At 34.6% G+C, this 18,210-nt stretch overlaps 2 protein-coding genes across 3 annotated transcripts; one reads left to right on the plus strand and one right to left on the minus strand.

The window, feature by feature from the left end:
• The first annotated feature begins 172 nt into the window (after positions 1–172).
• On the plus strand, positions 173–5,806 carry LOC117329466 (zinc finger matrin-type protein 2-like). The gene is made up of 6 exons (XM_033887419.1): positions 173–279; positions 1,561–1,713; positions 1,890–1,960; positions 3,136–3,209; positions 3,868–4,013; positions 4,782–5,806. Exons 1-6 carry the CDS (start codon positions 262–264, stop codon positions 4,929–4,931), a joined length of 612 nt encoding a protein of 203 aa, XP_033743310.1. The 5' UTR covers positions 173–261; the 3' UTR covers positions 4,932–5,806.
• Positions 5,807–7,617: 1,811 nt separating this feature from the next.
• LOC117329467 lies at positions 7,618–18,201 on the minus strand. 2 transcript variants are annotated; one of them, XM_033887420.1, is made up of 6 exons: positions 18,137–18,201; positions 16,083–16,712; positions 13,492–15,004; positions 12,904–12,996; positions 11,339–11,415; positions 7,618–10,002 (listed from the first exon to the last, which is right to left on the minus strand). In XM_033887420.1, exons 2-6 carry the CDS (start codon positions 16,679–16,681, stop codon positions 9,927–9,929), a joined length of 2,358 nt encoding a protein of 785 aa, XP_033743311.1. In that variant the 5' UTR covers positions 16,682–16,712; positions 18,137–18,201; the 3' UTR covers positions 7,618–9,926. The 2 variants fall into 2 exon arrangements, with proteins under 2 accessions (XP_033743311.1, XP_033743313.1); XM_033887422.1 differs by lacking the exon at positions 18,137–18,201 and having other exon boundaries at positions 16,083–16,825.
• Between the last annotated feature and the right edge of the window lie 9 nt (positions 18,202–18,210).

Consider the following 18,210-nt stretch of genomic DNA (forward strand, 5'->3'; position numbering starts at 1 on the left):
ACGATAAAACGTTTTGTTGACGCAGACAACTGGTAAACTTATTGTACTTGAACAAGCAAACTGGTTCATGTATTTTAAATGTTACTAGTACATACAAAAGAAATGCCATTTCTAATAAAAGTTAGATACCTTTATTAAAAAATACAAAGATGCCCTATCCATGCCGTTTCATAATCAAAACTGATGCAAAAATGTAGTTGAATATCAGTGGTTCGCATACAAACATTTGACTAGCCCGTGTATGGCAATAAAATTACAAAGATGGCTGGCGTTTACGAGGTTTGTTTCTGTTTTGTGAAAATATTACGATAATCCATGTTTTATGTAATGTTAAGTGATAAATATACATGCGATTCCTTACTCCTGTACTCATGAAATTTTGATGGGACTCACAGAATTTCTTTAACTAGTAAGATTTAACATTGCTGGACTTATTGTTTTTTAGCAATGTACAGTACAGTTTAGTTATATTGTTACTGTACTACCTACTAGTGGTTCAGTACGTATCGTAGTGATCATGAATCACAGTGAATGCAGTCTTGTATAGTTTATTGAATGCCTGACATCGGTACATTTTCCAAAAGTATGTCCACTGTCTTAAATTCTCCTAAAGTCCGCTAGAACAGCGCGGATACTTCACTGAACCTTTGACGAAATATAAATAAATACAATTCTGCATGGGTAAAATTAGGTGCAAACGCGTGTACGGCTGCTGAACAAATTGACAGGTTGAACCAGAATTATTAGCAACAAATCCATACTCCAACTGGTGTATGTAGGTGAGAATTTGCATATTATACACAAGTTAGTGGCATGGGAAGGTTTTCCCTAACCTGATTATTTGTTTTAACATGTCTGTTATCGATAAAACAATCAATGTAAAATAAATAAGAATTAAAATAAAAACCTTAAAACAAATGATGCATTTCAAAAGGAAATAAAATTACTATCATGGGAAGTAACTTGTATATAATCTCATTGATGCGTTTATATTGTGACATTGGAAAGTCACCAATTTGAGCTACGTATACCTCGCTTGCAGTCAGAATTTTCTGACAATCCTTACTACGTAGATACACATACAAGGAAGCTTTAAAAGCGATATATATTAACATCAGAACCATTTGGATTACCTTGCTTGTTGAAGAAAATGGCCCTCACCCATCAAATACCTGTTTATACACTCATATTTCTCATGATCAGTTGGCAATCAGTAAGTGAAATGTTTCTACTTTTGTTTTAACAGTTTTGGTATTTTACCGATTTTCATAGCTTTTTATTATAGTGACTGAAATCACCATTTTCAAATGATTAAGAACCAGCAAAATTTTTTCCAAAAACCAGAACAGTTACAACAAAAGTTGTTATAAGAAAAAGAGGATATGCATGGTTATCAATAAATCATGCAAAAATCCATAATTTTGATGTTTTATATTGAGCAAACTTGATGATGAATACATGTTTAGATATAAACTTACCATAATTGTAGGCTGCAAAATTCTTGCTCACAAACATTTATCATTTTGCTACTCTTGAATGGTTATATATATATATTTTCAGAAAAGTGTAACAGACTTCAGGAGAAAATGGGACAAAGAGGAATACGAGAAAATGGCTAAGGAGAAGTTGGAAGCAGAGCAGATGGCTTTGCTGGAGAAGGAACTAAAGGAACCACCAGTGAAAAGAGAACTTCTCCAACCCCGCGAGTACAAGGTAGATACAAAATGTACTTATGGTACTCTGGTTTTATTAAGTCAATTGAAATGTAGGGCGACGAAGACATTTGGAAAGTGATATGGTCAACATCAAGACCTTTATAAGAAATATTCTATTTTTGGTGCAATATGGATTCAGATTTGTTTTACGCTTGTTGTTACTTTCTGTTCCAGGTTGATCTTGATTCAAAACTGGGAAAGTCTCAGGTGATCACAAAGACAACACCAGCCTCCCAACAAGGAGGGTAAGTGATCTAAGAAGCAGTATATATACAAGACACTGGACATTTTTAATAGTCTCACTTTGTAATTTACAGAATACGTATGAAGGTGCAGTGTATCAATCTGCTGTTTTATCACCTGAATAGGCACATTTAATGCCTATGGTTACTCCATATATATATATATATATATATATATATAGATAGTTGTAAATATGCAATTCCCATTTCTTGATTGGTTAATTCTAAATATCATCACTTTGCTCAAACATTTTGTCAACCCCAAATCAAGACTATGGGTTGAAATAACATATTCAATCCAGTGAATCCAAATAAAGTAAATGCTACAAATAACTTAATTTTACTCCAAAGCATTATTTTCCATCTGAAATCTTGCAATTAGTAATTTGAATACTGAAGATGAATTTTAAATAGTTACATATATATATTGATCATTCTCTTTTCTATCCAGTCTATCCATTGATTGAGACTGAGAACTTTGTGAAGTGAAAATGTTGAGAAAGTCATATAATAAAACAGTTATGAGCCTGTTTTCCTCTGAATGTGATGACATTTTTACCCTTTAAAGAGATGTTTCCAAATATCAACTTTCAAATGTCAGTAATATAAATTTGCAGGGGGAAATATCTTTTTTTCCAGGGCCAATAATCATTTTATTCACCTAAAACAGGTGGATATCTCTATGATATTGAAATTTGAATGTGCAGAGTGTATAAAAAATACATGATTTTGCCAGGGTGTTGATAGCATAAAAGATTTAAGACAGAATTTTTCACTTAATATTTGTGAATACAAAGTACCATATTTGACCACAAATAAGCCCCCACCACCACTATGGCAAATTAATGGATTAAGTCCCCCCCCCCCCCCCCCCCCCTCTAAAAACGATCTTCAAATGTTATCAACTGAGTATCTAACATGACTCTGGTTTTCAACTGCGATTATCAATTTGATTGGAAAAATACATTTTCTCATGTCATTCTTAATTGTGTGAAATATGTCATTTCTATTTAAACATTATAACACCTCGAGTCTATGTTGCTGATCATTTTGTGATGTCACAATAGACCATGTTTAAAAATTTTACATGTTAAATACCCTGTTATATGACATGGGAGTGTTGTGGATAAATATTGACTTAGTACAATGCAATTTACCTGATTTTTACTACTTTGTAGATATTACTGCAATGTGTGTGATTGTGTGGTGAAGGACTCGATCAATTTCCTGGATCATATCAATGGAAAAAAACGTAGGTATTAAAGCTCCTTGATACACCAATACTGAGTATTAACTTGTAGATTTCATAACTCCTGATTATTTCTGCTCTTTAGATTGCAGTATTTTTTCTGCCTATATAATTGGGTCCAAATTTTAAGGCCTAGGGCTACGGTAATTCTAACTGTTGTGTGCTGTTTATTTTTCCCGATAAGTCATCAAAATTCACAAAATCTTTAAAGCTGGTATTTTTTTATATGATGATATGCAATCCAGCAATTTGTGAGCACTGCTTTTCTCATATCAAAATTTTGCAATTTTGAACTTAAAGCATGTAAAATTCTTATTTGTCAATTGTATATTTCTTATATGAGATCTGTAACCAGTGGTTTATCAGGTGTGAAACATGAACATCACTTTAAATATGCTCATCATGTTATTGATTTATATACATGTAATTATATATTTTGTAATTCAAAATTGTAACGTGCGAATGCAAAGCCAAACCCATACATCATGAGAATTTTATTTTGTCATTATTTAATAAAATGCTCTTCTCTTGTTTTTATCTTGAAAGGCAAAAGCCAACATTTTATCATACAATGGAAGAGCTCTGTTCTGTATGAGAACAGTTAAACTTATTTTTATCCAAAAGAAAGCCTTGATGTGATTCAAATCAACTTGTGTTTCAGATCAGAGAAATTTGGGCATGTCAATGAAGATTGAGAGATCATCATTAGATCAGGTTAAAAAAAGGTTTGAGATGAATGTAAAAAAACAGGAAGAGAAAAAGAAAGAGTATGACTTTGAAGAGAGAATGAAGGAGCTCAAGGAAGAGGTTTGTAGTCACATGATGGCTATTTGCACAACTAGGTTACATGATATGTCAAAGTTTCACTGAAAAAACACAAGAGTTTTAGTTGATAGGATGGTCTTGAAAAACTTGTAAAATAAAATTACTACAAAGTGACTGTAAACAACATGTTATTTGAAAAGTAAAGACCACTTTGTTAATGCTGTATTCAAGGTTAAAGTGGGAGGGTAATGCAGTGGTAACAATCAAAAGTCAAGTCATTATCATTTCAAAAAGCTCTAAGAATAGTACATACACAATGTTTATGGTTAGTTTTAGTAGAATAAAACAGAAACACAAATGTTTATTTCTACCTATAATCTGTTCTTATTGGTTCTTAATTATATAATGTATCATACACAGTTGTTGATCTGAAGGTTGAAGATTTTAATTTCCTCTCATAATTACTAAGTCAGTATATAATTTTTTTGTTATATAGATTGACAAAGTGTAAATGTTTGTGTAGATAACATTGAAATATAAAAATCAGTCAAAAAGACAATAGGTAAGTGACAATAAAATTACACATAAAATTTGGAAGTTTGAAGGGGAATCAGATTCATCATTCATCTCAAATCAAAAAGTCAAAGTGGTGTGTTCGTGTTGGATTTTATGGATAAGAATTATGATGCACAGTGATTGATTCACATAATTGTCTGCTTGTCCTGTTGTAGGATATCAAAGAGTCCTTTAGTTTTCTGTATAAACTTGTGGAGAAATTTTCATGGAATGCAAATTCATTTAATGTTATAGGAGGAGAAGCAGAAAGCTTACAGAAAGGAGAAGAGGAAGGAAAGAAAAAGGAAAGCTGATGACTCAACAGGACTGAATATCAATGTAGATCCAGACATGGCTGCTGTGATGGGATTCTCTGGGTTTGGTACAACTAAACCTCCCACATAACAAGAGGTTAATACTAGTGTGTTGATGGACAGACAGTTGCAGCACTGTTTTAATACCGATATGTGAAACATCTTAAATAATGACGAGGAACTTAGATATAGTATAGGTACACGAGGGATACAGACAATGTACAGTGTCATACAGGGAAAGGGTTCTATATGTATCACAGCCGTTAATTTACAAAGGTTTTACACAAACAAAAAACTTTTTATCACACTGTCTGTACTCCACCTGCTGATTTTCAATGTGACTGTTAGAGCAGATATTGGATGTGTCACTTTTCACTGGAGACCTAAAATATTTGACATCACATTGGAAAATGGCTGTATGATCTAGAGAAAATACATCATTGTGTAACATTCAGTGTAAATCAAACATCAGGTTTATGTCCTATTTTACTGTAGTCCTAGAAAGAAAGGACTGGAATCATGCTGTTTGTTTTGTTGATATTTAACATTAATCACTGACAAAAATACTTTTGTATCTGGATTATTGTGTTGACTATCTTTTAATGCTTGACTTCTGCTGACTAGTATTAATGACAATTTATGTGTATCACATAGTTTTCAGTGTGGCTATTTGATATAAAAAATTGTAATGGAGAATAGCTGGCCTTATTCAGTATTGGACAACAGTCTTGTAAACACATGTACATGAAGTCTATATGGGACAAGTACATAAAACAGGTTGAGCTTTCATAGGACAAGTGAACATAGAATGTCCCATCCATGTAAAACAAAGTAAATCGTGAGTGAAAATGAGTGGGGATACTTGTGTGAATGACTGAGGTGGAGAGCTAGGTGAAATGAAAACTTGATGTGTTAGTGTTTATGTAACATTTTGAATGATAATAAATGATATTTTATGTAAATGTACAAGTGACTTATTTTTCTTCACAAATGATTAAATCATAATGTATACATGAAGAATTATTTATGATGCCATGAGTGAACGTTTTCAGTATTTTGTGTTAATTTTGTGTAAAAGTACGGTAACTATTTCAAGAATCTGATAATTTCACCCATATAGTACACATATTATCTAAAAGTAGCTTGCTCAAATAAATATAAAATAGATAGGTCTCACAACAAATTAATGTGGAGATGGTTTGTTTAATTGGTTAAACTAAAAAAAAAAATAATTTGCCATAGATTTGTTTCTTTATTTGACCAAGTAATTTAGCTTTTTTTCTGGGAAAGAGGATCAGTATACAGAAATTAAAGGCTTAGCTCACTCGCTGATTTGTCAATTTAATCCTCAGTCCTTTAAAACCGTATTCCGTTCAAGAGATAGCCAAGCACTAATATTTCTAAAGTCTTTCTATTTCTTGTTTTTTCTTGGTTTAACATATTAAGCACATCCTTTTTTAGCCCACCATCATGGTATCTCACTACATCTGTAAACAATCCTTGTTTTTAGTATCTCTTTCTTTAGAAGTATTGGAATCATATTTCTCAAACTTAACAGGTAGGTTCCCTTGGTCCCTATAGCTAGTTGTGCCCATTCCATTTTGAATCTGTCCCAAGAAAACGATATGGTAGATAGGTAGCCATCATGGATTTTGACTGTTGAAGTTTGTTATTGCTATTTCTTGAGAAGTAATGAAAGAATTTTCTCCAACTTCGATTAAATTGCTATATCTTTTATTTTGTAGACGAATAGTAAGTTAAAAGTGCAAGAATCAGTACCTTAATTCTGATGTGTTTTAACAACTTTACGCTTGACAACAAGACTTCATTTTATTTCACTAATCTCCTTTAGGAGGCAATAAAATTTGATGTTCCCCTTTCCCCCAAAGGTTTCACTGACCAAATTTGGCTAAAACCCATTCCACACTTAATGACAAGAGCCCATTGGGCCCCAATCGCTTACCTGCTATCAAGTGATCCTTTTTATACATAAACGTAATTAAAAACCAAGTGTATCAGAGATCAGATATAAGATCTTGGGGTCTCGCAGTTATTTGAAAAGGTGTCTTTTAAATATTTTGGCCAATTTACCTCTCTAAATCAAATTATGGTCAAGGTCATTCATTTGAACAAACTTGGTAGCCCTTCAACCCAGCACTAGTATCATCCAGACCCAATATCAAGTCCCTTGGTTATTGAGAGGAAGTCTTTTGAACACTATCAAGTCTCTAGGTCTGTTGGTTATTGAGAAGTTGCTTAAAACTTTTAGCCTATTTGACCCATATGACCTTGAAAGTAGGTCAAGGTCATCCATTTGAACAAATTTGGTAGGGCTTTATCCAAGCATGCAACTGGCCCATTAACCGTACCCTGGGCCTTCTGGTTATTGAAAAGAATTCATTTGAATGAAAAGTTAATGCATGACACGCCATGACTATAGGTCATCCTGACTCTTCGGCCAGATGACTTAAAAATCTATTGTATCATCGCTAATGATATTATAAAGATTTATCATATCATCGCTAGTGATGACAAAAAAAGTGACAAAACTTGTTACCAAATTGATAATTTCTTATATTTCACTGGTAAAATGTAATAAAGCGATATGTGAACTTTGTACCCTTGCCTGTCTTGGCATTCAGTGGATGGACAAGTAAGGTATCCAGCCTCTCCGTCTTTCTAGTGACATTTTGAAGATGGTGCTACAGTGTGGTGATGTACATTAAATGTGTAAGCATATCAATTCGACATAATAACCACTCATCTTAAAAGTAGTTTTCAAATTTTATTAACAAATAACAATCAATCAAATTCAAACATTTCCTTCATTTGAACACTAACCAAACTGTAATCATAAAAAGTAAATAAAACTGAACAGCTCAGTCAATTAAAACTTAAAGCTAAAGGCTTAAAACATCTAACTGCATGTGTCTTAGGAAAAATATTGGAACAAATAACTTGAAATGAAAAGGAGTATTTCATATTTAACATCTTGCATACATCTCTCTTATACCAAGTTTCATTGAAAACTAAGTAACATTTGATATAAATTGAATATAAAAATAGTAACAGTGACCTCAACCTTGTCACCTGACAAACAATAGGAAGATGGGTAGAATGTATATTAGAATGACTAGATTAACATAAAAAGAATACTGTAGTGACATTGATTTGGTAAACACCAGACTAAACTTGAAGTCAATGCTGATTTGGTAAACAGCAGACTTGGACTAGAAGTCAATGATGATTTGGTAAACAGCAGACTTGGAATAGAAGTCAATGATGATTTGGTAAACAGCAGACTTAGACTAGAAGTCAATGATGATTTGGTAAACAGCAGACTTAGACTAGAAGTCAATGATGATTTGGTAAACAGCAGAGCAGACTTGGACTAGGAGTCGATGCCGATTTGGTTAAACAGTAGACTTAATAGACTAGCAGTCAATGCTGATTTGGTAAACACCAGACAAAACTTGAAGTCAATGCTGATTTTGGTAAAGAGAAAACTTAGACTAGGAGTCAATACTAATTTGGTAAACAGGTGGCTTGACTAGAAAATCAATGACAAATTCCCATACTGTTTCGTTAAAGAGCAAATTCAGAAAAAGAATTGGTCATCTAGTCTATATGAGAATTTTGAGTGTCCACAACTTGATAAAATTGTCCTGTAATGATCATGCGATTCCCCAAAAAAGATGGGTGTAACAATTGTTGCACTCTATGATGAATGTAGCAATTTATTCTAAGAAAACATAAAACAATAAACTAAATCTACAACAACATAACTTTATACAAGAAATGGCCTTAATTTGGTGAAAAAAACTTCAAAATTCTTGGCTGCATTCAATTTTGCTGTGTTCAGCAATAACAATGCCTGCATTATTAAGCATGTTGCATTAAACAAAACTCAACTCTAGTAATCAACTCTTCATTAAACATTATTACTGTTAATTAATCAATAATGTACATTGTATTGCAAAAACATGGACGGTTAAATCACTGATTTCATCACAATAAAATAGACTAGAAATTAAAGAACATGTATCAATAGATGTTAAAGGACATACAATTGATATTATAAAATGACTAGAAGTTAAATTGAAATGCTACTAGTTCTACCATCGACCTTAAAACCAGTCTGATCCTTGAACCATCATAGGTTTAAGGATCAAAGACTGGGCTAAGGTCATTGGTAGCACTAGTGAGGATTATTGTCTACACAGGAATCATATCGTTCTATACATGCATAAATTCATTTCTTTTACCGGTAAGTGTTCAGTCGTACAATTCAGCTGTAATATTGTCTTGAGTACATTAGACATATAACCATGACAAACACCATTGCCATGTCCTGCCATACTTTTACAATAGGAGATGGCATAAAAACTAAAATAAATTATGCTATCATGGAATACAAGATATTAATTTGAGAAATTTTCATAAACCATCAAATGAAATTGTTTATCTCATAATTGAGCTCAATACACTAATTAAGTAATTTGGTATCTCATGAAGTGTATCACTTATCCCTGTGGGTAGTAAATGGCATTAGTGTAGGGATAGTTACCCGCTGGTATTAAAGAGTTGCAAATGTGTTTGATTTTGAAAAGTCACACTTAAAAAACTGCAGCACTATAGATATTTGGAGTCTGGCTTTTTTCTGAAAGGGTTAATGCTGCCTTACATAGATCTATGAATCATTTGAAAGTGAACCGTTCAAATTTCAGCTGCTGAAGTTCTATCTTGAATCTGAAATATTGTGACACTCTGTACATTTCAGTATTCTGAATCTTGAATATTTGCAGAATCATTCATACATTTTCTTGAATACTGTAAAATTTCAGAAGTTCTATCAGAACTATAAATATTCTGACATCTTATACATTTCTGTAATATCTGTTGCCTTGAACAGTATAAACAGAAACTGCTGTGAAAAATTGTGAGGATCTAGTCTTTACAGTTTAGTTACCACAAATGTCAACTCATAGCAGTTAGGAGAAGAACTGTTCATGGCAAAACCTTAAATACTTCAACAGTATTAGTTCAGACAATTGGATACGTTACAATTCTGCTGAAGATTTAACATTCAGTAGAAAATGTCTTTGGTCTTGAACAGCTGTGAAAAGTTACTAGATGACTCTCTGTTAGAGCTGGCCAGCAACCTGAAATTAAGTAAACTCATTGTTCAAAAAAAATGATCACGTACATTTAGTCATAAACATATAACATACAATTTTTTATATGATGATCGATATGTTGTTGTATTTATTGAAATGATGTAGTAAATAAATGGTTGCTTTGACACTCCCTCCCATAACCATGTATAGCATCGCTGGACGTTAAGGGATAAACACAATTCTGATGTAAAAATAGGCCCAAGGGTTTTTCCCCACCCTAAGGAACTTAGTTGCTTTAAACACAATCATGTTGTAAAAACAATTCCTGAGATCTTTTCACACCCTTAGAGAGTCTGGACTTCGTTATTTTTTTAAAGCAGTTGGGATCCCCAGATTATATAACCATATATAGCATTGTTCGAGATTGACAAATAGAACTACATATTAACAAATTGAACATGAACATTATTTAGACGTTTGGTCAAATCCAACCAGGTGAGCGATACAGGCCTCTTGTTTATATATACAGCATCAATTTAGGCATGCATGCATGATGATTTATTGTTGTATGTATTGAAATGATGTAAATAATCTATGATACTATAATTTGTTTAGTCGTTTGCTGGGTTTATTTCCCCATGAACAGCAAGGGTCATTTTGAGGTTGGTAGTTGGTGACTTCCTCACTGAACAACATATGTGAGGCCCATTGCATGCTATCCAGAGCAATTAGTAAAGTGTCTTGCCCAGGGACACAGCCACAACAACACAACCAGTCTGTTTTTCAGCTTCTCGAGAAACACAAACCGACATGGGTTGGGAGCATCAAACCACGCACCTCAGATATTTGTCCCCAGGTTACAAGGCCGGCGCTCTTACCGACTGAGGTATCATGTTCCCTTGTTTCGTAAAAATATTGGTTGAAGAAATATTTAAGAAAGTTTTGTTCATTAGCATTCTTCCTAACCTTCATATTGGATAGAATATTTTCCATGTACCGCTATTGCTATGTGCCATTGAATATGAAACTAATAAACTTGTTTAATTCATCCTCAGTATTACATGTAAACTTTTGTTAGATTTTTTTTCCCCACCATATTATTGTAAACATTCTAATCTTGGTGCACTTTAATTTTAGCACATTAGTTGTTTTCAGCAGATTAGTGTTATGATGAATTGGCACACCTACATTTATTTTACTATAGAACTACTGGTATATGAAGTAAAGGAGTAATGAAAAATACCCTGCCTGTGCTGGACTTTGAACTAATGATCTTTTTTTTTGCTCTCTAGCCAACATCCTACCACTTGAGGCTAAAATGAAGCTTCCACTAGCCTGAGCTACTAAAGACCTATACTCTGCACTTTTACAAAAGGTCTACCTTCGGGTGTGTTGAGATGTCCGTTTCTCAGGTGGAGTCATGTCACCAAACATTTCACACAAGCCCTGGGACACTGCCTGTTAACAGCAAGATACAAAAAATTATTGTCCTTTTTTTCATGGAAGTCAAAAATGTGATATAAATCAAACTTTTATAAAGATTTACAATGGTTATATTAACTTATTTGAGTTAAACAGACAGCAACTAAATATTTGAAATTATCAAAACAAGAAAAAAATGATTGGCCACTAAAAGTAGAAAGAGGAAAAATTTGCTTTTGGTATGCCCTGAGGGTTAAAATCTTTACATTTTAAGTCTGCCAAAACTGAAATGATGCTTTTAGTTTGCCTTTAAAAGGTTTAAATCTTTATATGTTTAACCTTCTTAAACTATATCTCCACAGCAAGAGTCCTGCACAACACTTTGCGAAATACACAAATTCAAATGATTTTAATTTTCCATCAAAACCTATAACATCATAGCTACTTGTAAACAGTAAAGGGTTTTAACTGTTGCTGTTTGTTTTTGTTTAACGTCCTATTAACAGCCAGGGTCATTTAAGGACGTGCCAGGTTTTGGAGTTGGAGGAAAGCCGGAGTACCAGGAGAAAAACCACCAGCCTACGGTCAGTACCTGGCAACTGCCCCACGTAGGTTTCGAACTCGCAACCCAGTGGTGGAGGGCTAGTGATAAAGTGTCGGTACACCTTAACCACTCGGCCACCGCGGCCCCAACTGTTGCTGATAGTAAGGCATGAAACAACTGTTTTGTTACCTGAATACCCCAGGTAGTCCCCCAAAAAATCAGATACAGGCAATTAAAATCTGATCCAGAGAACCCTTGTCTGATGATATGTATATCCCTAACCGTCCTGTAGGGATGTCGGCAATCACGATAAGAAAGATGCTTCATTATAGTCATTTGAATGCTTGGGTGGTTCGGATGTTCCATGTCGATCAAAATGTTTTATTGTTACCTGACTGTCTCTATGTAAAAGTAAATTCAGTATAATTTTTTTACTGTTGACTGGCGAGGAACATATTCTGCATGCGCCCATACACCCAAATGATTACGATGAAGCGTCTTTCTGATTCTGATTTTGTAAACATGAGTTTTCTAGCAATGCCTAGATTTAAAGTCAGAAAGGTTCGAAGAAATCTCCAATCAGGGTTTGTTGTATCTAATTGAAAACAGGGATTCGGCTATCACATAAAATGTCATAAAACGGTCTGAATGAATTCTTACATTGTACTGCGAGGCCAAAGAAACGTCCAAAGCCGGAATTAACAGTTTACTGAAGAATTTTTATGCATTCCTTAGCCTAATAAAATAGCCTACCAGGTAAATGTGCAATCTTGTGGATTATTCAGGTAATGAAACAACTGTATACTGTTGACCAGCTAAAGATGATATGATTTTCTAGCAAATTTTTCTTGGAAACAGTTGAAAATATTTATTTATCTAAAGAGAGATTCAGGTAACAATAAACAATAACATAACTTCAGAAAATATCAATTAACCTCTATTAGACAGTAACAGAACATGAACGTTATAACAGTACCTACCTTGTCTGAAGAAACATGTCCCTGTATAATGTGTCCGGTCCCAGGTGAAGACTGGGAATTGGTAGCAGAGGAATTGGAAGACACACTTGACATCTGAAACAGGGGATTAACATCTTAACAGCAATTAAACATGCACAATCACAGTGATTCAATTAATAACTATGAAATATATTATCACATAATTTTGAAAAAGTAGTCAAGTCCTCTGATATTTTATTTCTGGCATAAAATTTATCCTTCATTATTCTCATGGAAATAGAAATTAAAATATGAAAACTAATCCAGAAACTAATCAATCAAAAATCTCACCAGAACTCAATCAGAACATACATATATTGTAAAGGAAGTCCATGAAAGATCCCTCCAGAACTGAACATGCATATAAAGTTATTCAATTTCACTGTGCTAAACTTGCCAATATTTCGCAGTTGCCTCATTTGTAGCTACAGTAGCATGCAGGTATCACATTTGTGTATATTTTTGTACAATGTTTGGTGACTGTATTTATATCACCACCTATATAGTGAATATAGCTTTGAGGATGACACAGAAGTGTGTATTTACCATCATGTCAAAATTATTACCCACCTGACTGATTCCAGAAAGAGCCGGAGATAACAACTTTGGGGATGACCTTTCATCCGAAATCTCCTCATCTGCCACCACCTGCTTCATCTTACGTAACGCTTGCATTAATGCATGACTCGCATCAGATTGGTCAATAGGATGGGAGTCACTCTCGCCCTCCGACAAGTCATCTGCATTATACTCTTCATCCAGAATTGTCCAGGAGTCAGAACTGGACAAGTCAGACAGTTTTGTGCTGTCATTATGGTCGTAATTTTCCGATTGAATTGCCAATTTTGTCTGGCTTCTCAAGGTCCTCCTAAACACTGATGAACAGTCTGGTTCCTTCGCATCCCCAGAAGCATCCACCAATGGTGACAGTACACTCTCACCTTTCTGTTCACATTTCATGAATCTATCTACAGTATCGTGAGATTTTTTCACCTCTGTATAGGCCTTTTCTTCTCCAGCAAGATTTCTAGATGATCTACGCTTCTGTTTTGTAAGCTTAGATGATTGATCAATACAGTTATCAGGTGGCATTTGAAAATTCTCCTTCCACATTGATGATCGCCGTGCCTTCCGTGGTAATTTTGATGCTTCAAGAAGGTTGTGTGTGTAAACATCATCATCCATCTGTGGTGTGATATATGTTTTCTCCCCTGTCTGTACAACAGGTGTTATATCACCACCCTGTTCTGTCAAGCTAGGTTTTAACCCCAATGTCATCTCTTTCTTGGTCAAATAATAAGATTTTCTATAGGGTTGGCTATTAACACTGTCATTTGATTGGCTGTTACCATTAGCACTGTCATTTGATTGGCTGTTACCATGAGCACTGTCATTTGATTGGCTGTTACCATGAGCACTGTCATTTGATTGGCTACTATCATTGCCCTTTGAAAGACTGTTTTCAAATAAGCTGTAATATGTATGATTGTCTCCCTTACCATCAGAAATGTCCTGTTTCCTCATCTTCCTGGACTTCCTTTTCGGTTTCCCAGCCAGGTTTTCATCTTTCACTGTTTCATCTCCATAGTTGACTTGTCTCTCACCTTCTTTTCCTGAACACTCTTTCCTTTTCTTTCCTCTTGTTGTATTCCCAAATGTTGCTGGTTTCAATATTTTTTTCCCTTCTTCTGCTTCCTTAAATGAACTTTCCCTTTGATATTCATTTTCTTGACCTCCATCTATTTTCTTATATATTCTCAATCTTTCTTTGTTGTGTAAACTTTTGTCACACTTCAACACCTCTCTGTGCATTTTTTTTTCCTTGTTGAAGACCGGATGAGTGTTAATCTGTCCTTGTTGTTTTTTTTCTTCCACAAACATATGGTGTTGGTCAATGTCATCAAAGTCGAAGGAGTCATCTGTACGTCTGATGAGCATAGCATTGTAATCATCTTCAGAGTCATCGTCTTGGTTACAGTCGTCTGCATCACTGCAATCCTGTGACTGTTGGTAGTTGTCATTCCCATCAGTGGAAAAGCTTACTCTCCCCTTCCCAGCTTTTGTTTTGGGTGTCTCATCAGTCCTATAAATAACAGATAAGACTCAGTAGGGATTTCAAAATAGACCCATCCTATAACATGCAAAGAAAATATTTCCCGCACTGGTCAGTTTACACAAGATAAACATGCAACAAAATATGTCATATTGAAACATTAAATGGTCATATTTGATATTACAAAATTAAAGCCTTTCGATAAGGTTGATACATGGTTTCATTAACCTAAAAACATATCAACAAAGGGCAAAGTCTGAGGTTGAAATTTGTTTCAGGTTGATAAACTTGACCAAAGTTATAAGGCTATAATAGTTTTATGATAAAAATACTGTTTTTGATTTTAATAAGCATGCAATACATGAGTATACATGTAATTATAGAGACTGATTTATGGAGCAATTGTAAATATTTCATTATATCTTTTAAACATCACACATGTGCAATCAAAAGTAGACTAATATATTAAATTGTATTCACTACACTAATATGATTAATTTAATATTCTAACAAACAAAGTTATTGCTTGTCATACTTCAATTGCATTAAAGTTATTTGACAATGTTGGACAATATCAAGGGGAATAAATTCAAAATTAACAAAGGTAATCAATTTTTAAAATTCCTGTTACTAATATTTTGATATTTTTTCACTCATGCTACGTATACGCACTCATGAAAAATATCAAAATATTAGCTACACTCTTGAAATATATTTGGTATTACTGCAAAGACACTGTTAGATATTCTCTATGTATTCATTTGCCAATGAACATTCGTTACCCCCCTGTGTGAGATTGATTTACCTTTTCCCTAGCAACGAGACGGGATAACCTTGTGAAGTATGTGAGAAAATATAATGACATCAGGTTGATAATTACTTCTTATGACATCAGAGTACATGTCTGCTGTCTTTGCCTACCACATGCAAGATAGAGTTATCTCTTCCCTATTAACAACAGAATCATCCTATGGTCCCTTTGAAGTATGTGAGAAAATTTGAATAAATCAATATCAGGCACCAAGAAGACTGTAAAAAGATGTAGTGAAAGCAAAACAACAAAAGTCTGAAAATATATGAAATAACAACTATGAAAGATGCAGTATACCGTCTTCCTTTCAGGATTCCTTGAGTAGAATGCTCACTTTGAGTGATTTTGGGAACTTTGAGAGGAAGCTTGCTTTTGGTGTAGTTCTTCTGATTGAATATGTCAAACTGGCGATGTGGTGGAGACTCAAAGTTTGGACTTTCAAACAATTTGGGACAGAATGTATCCTGGCTATTGTCATTGTTCGGTGATACCATTGGTGAACTGTAAAAGTCACTTGTGTACACAGAGTCATTTTTCTTTGGTTGACCATAAACAGGTGAAGCCTTCTGGATGGGTAAGTCCACTGTTTCATAACCTATCAGATCACATGTTTCTTCATCAACCATAGCCCTGACATTATGTTTCTTAGGCTTCGATTTGGTGGTCCCCTTCGTCTGTTCTTTGGATGGAGTTTTGACGAGGACAGATTTTGTGTATGACAATTTTGCCTCCTGTTTCAGTCTGTTCCAGCTCTCCTTAACCTTGCGGCTGATCTGTACTGGGGAGAGGAAGGGGTAGCGGGACCGGAGCAGTACTTTTTGCTCCTGTTCATACATACGATAACTGACCTTTTGCTGTACCATATATTCATCTTGTCCATCACTATCCCCAAACATCTTGAAGAAATTGTTCAGTTATCAGAAGTACCTGAAAAAGAATACACAGACAACTAGAACTGTCGTCCAGAGGGCCAACTCATACCCCCCGCCCCTCTGGTGAAGATTTTCCAACAAAAACCTGTGTTTAGTGAACGGATTACCACGGCAACCTAAATTTGTGGGGGAAATGCCTGCATGCAAATGTACACATTATGAGTCCCTAACATTCCTGTGTATTTCAAATGAAATCAGTTGATAGGAGTTGTCCGATTTGTCTTAAGAAAGTTATCCACAAGACTCACCCAAAATCGAAGTATAGTGACCTAGTTACCATGGTAACCACAAAATTACAACATGATATAGATTACGCACATCTGCAATGTATAAGGGTTATTGCCATAAAGTTTTGTTGAAATTCCTTCAGTAGTTTAGGAAGAATAGCCGGTACATTGTTGTGTCTACAGACTCACCCAAAAAACGAAGTATAGTGACCTGGTGACCATGGTAACCACAAAATTACAACATGATATAGATAACGAACATCTACAATGTATAAGGGTTATTGCCATAAAGTTTTGTTGAAATTCCCTCAGCAGTTTAGGAGTAGCCGGTACATTGTTGTGTCTACAGACGGACGGATGGACGGACAATCTGATTCTAGTATAATTCTCTCCCCCCTCCCCTCCCCCCCCCCCCCCCCCGCTAACGCTAACTTCATTGCGGGGGGTATAATAATTACTGTGTGATAGGACCAAAAACGTGTGTTCGAATCCAGACCAGGTATATCCCAAGCAATAAATCTTTCAGGTTATTAAAGGTACCCAGATATTAAAGGTTCTCACCGGGTTTTGGATGTTGCCTTTTTGTGTCAATTTTGGAAGAACATTGTAGAATTGAATAACAGGAAAAATTTTGTGAATTTGGAATAAATATGAAATATTTTAATTGGGAATCATATTGCCCACCCACCCCCCACCCCCTCCCAAAAAAAAAACCGCTGCGTGCCATGCTGTTTTATGATTAAAGAAGGGAGTAGAGAATGTTTTAAAATGTTGTTTTAATGCATTATGGGGTAACGAAATTCACAAATTAATCCTACTATTTTATTAATTTTTCAGGTCTGCTGTAAATCTCAAATACTCCTGAAAATGTCCGCATGTTATTAATCAATCCATAATTATCACAGAAAATTGGCCTACAAAGGGACAAAACGTCATATGCAGCCAAACAGCAGTACTATAACCGAAATTCAATTCAAGTCCCAGCTACCATTCCCATACCATGTAAAACTACAAACATCATTGTAAACTTTGAGACGTTACAGCCCCATAGCGTTCAGTCCTAAAACCGCTATAACAGTCCTATTTGTTTCGATGGAGGGAATAATCCGCAGTTAGTACTATGCAAATTTGTGTTTTCTACTGAAGCATTACGCTTTGAACGACGGTACATCACATTAAATAGTTTGATTACCGAAATTTACACTTTTGGTTCATATTTTACCGCCATCTTCCTACAAAAAACGCTGAAGAGTTCCAATTCTTCGG

The sequence above is a fragment of the Pecten maximus genome, chromosome 6 (assembly GCF_902652985.1).
Source record: "Pecten maximus chromosome 6, xPecMax1.1, whole genome shotgun sequence".
Classification (NCBI taxonomy): Eukaryota; Metazoa; Mollusca; class Bivalvia; order Pectinida; family Pectinidae; genus Pecten; species Pecten maximus.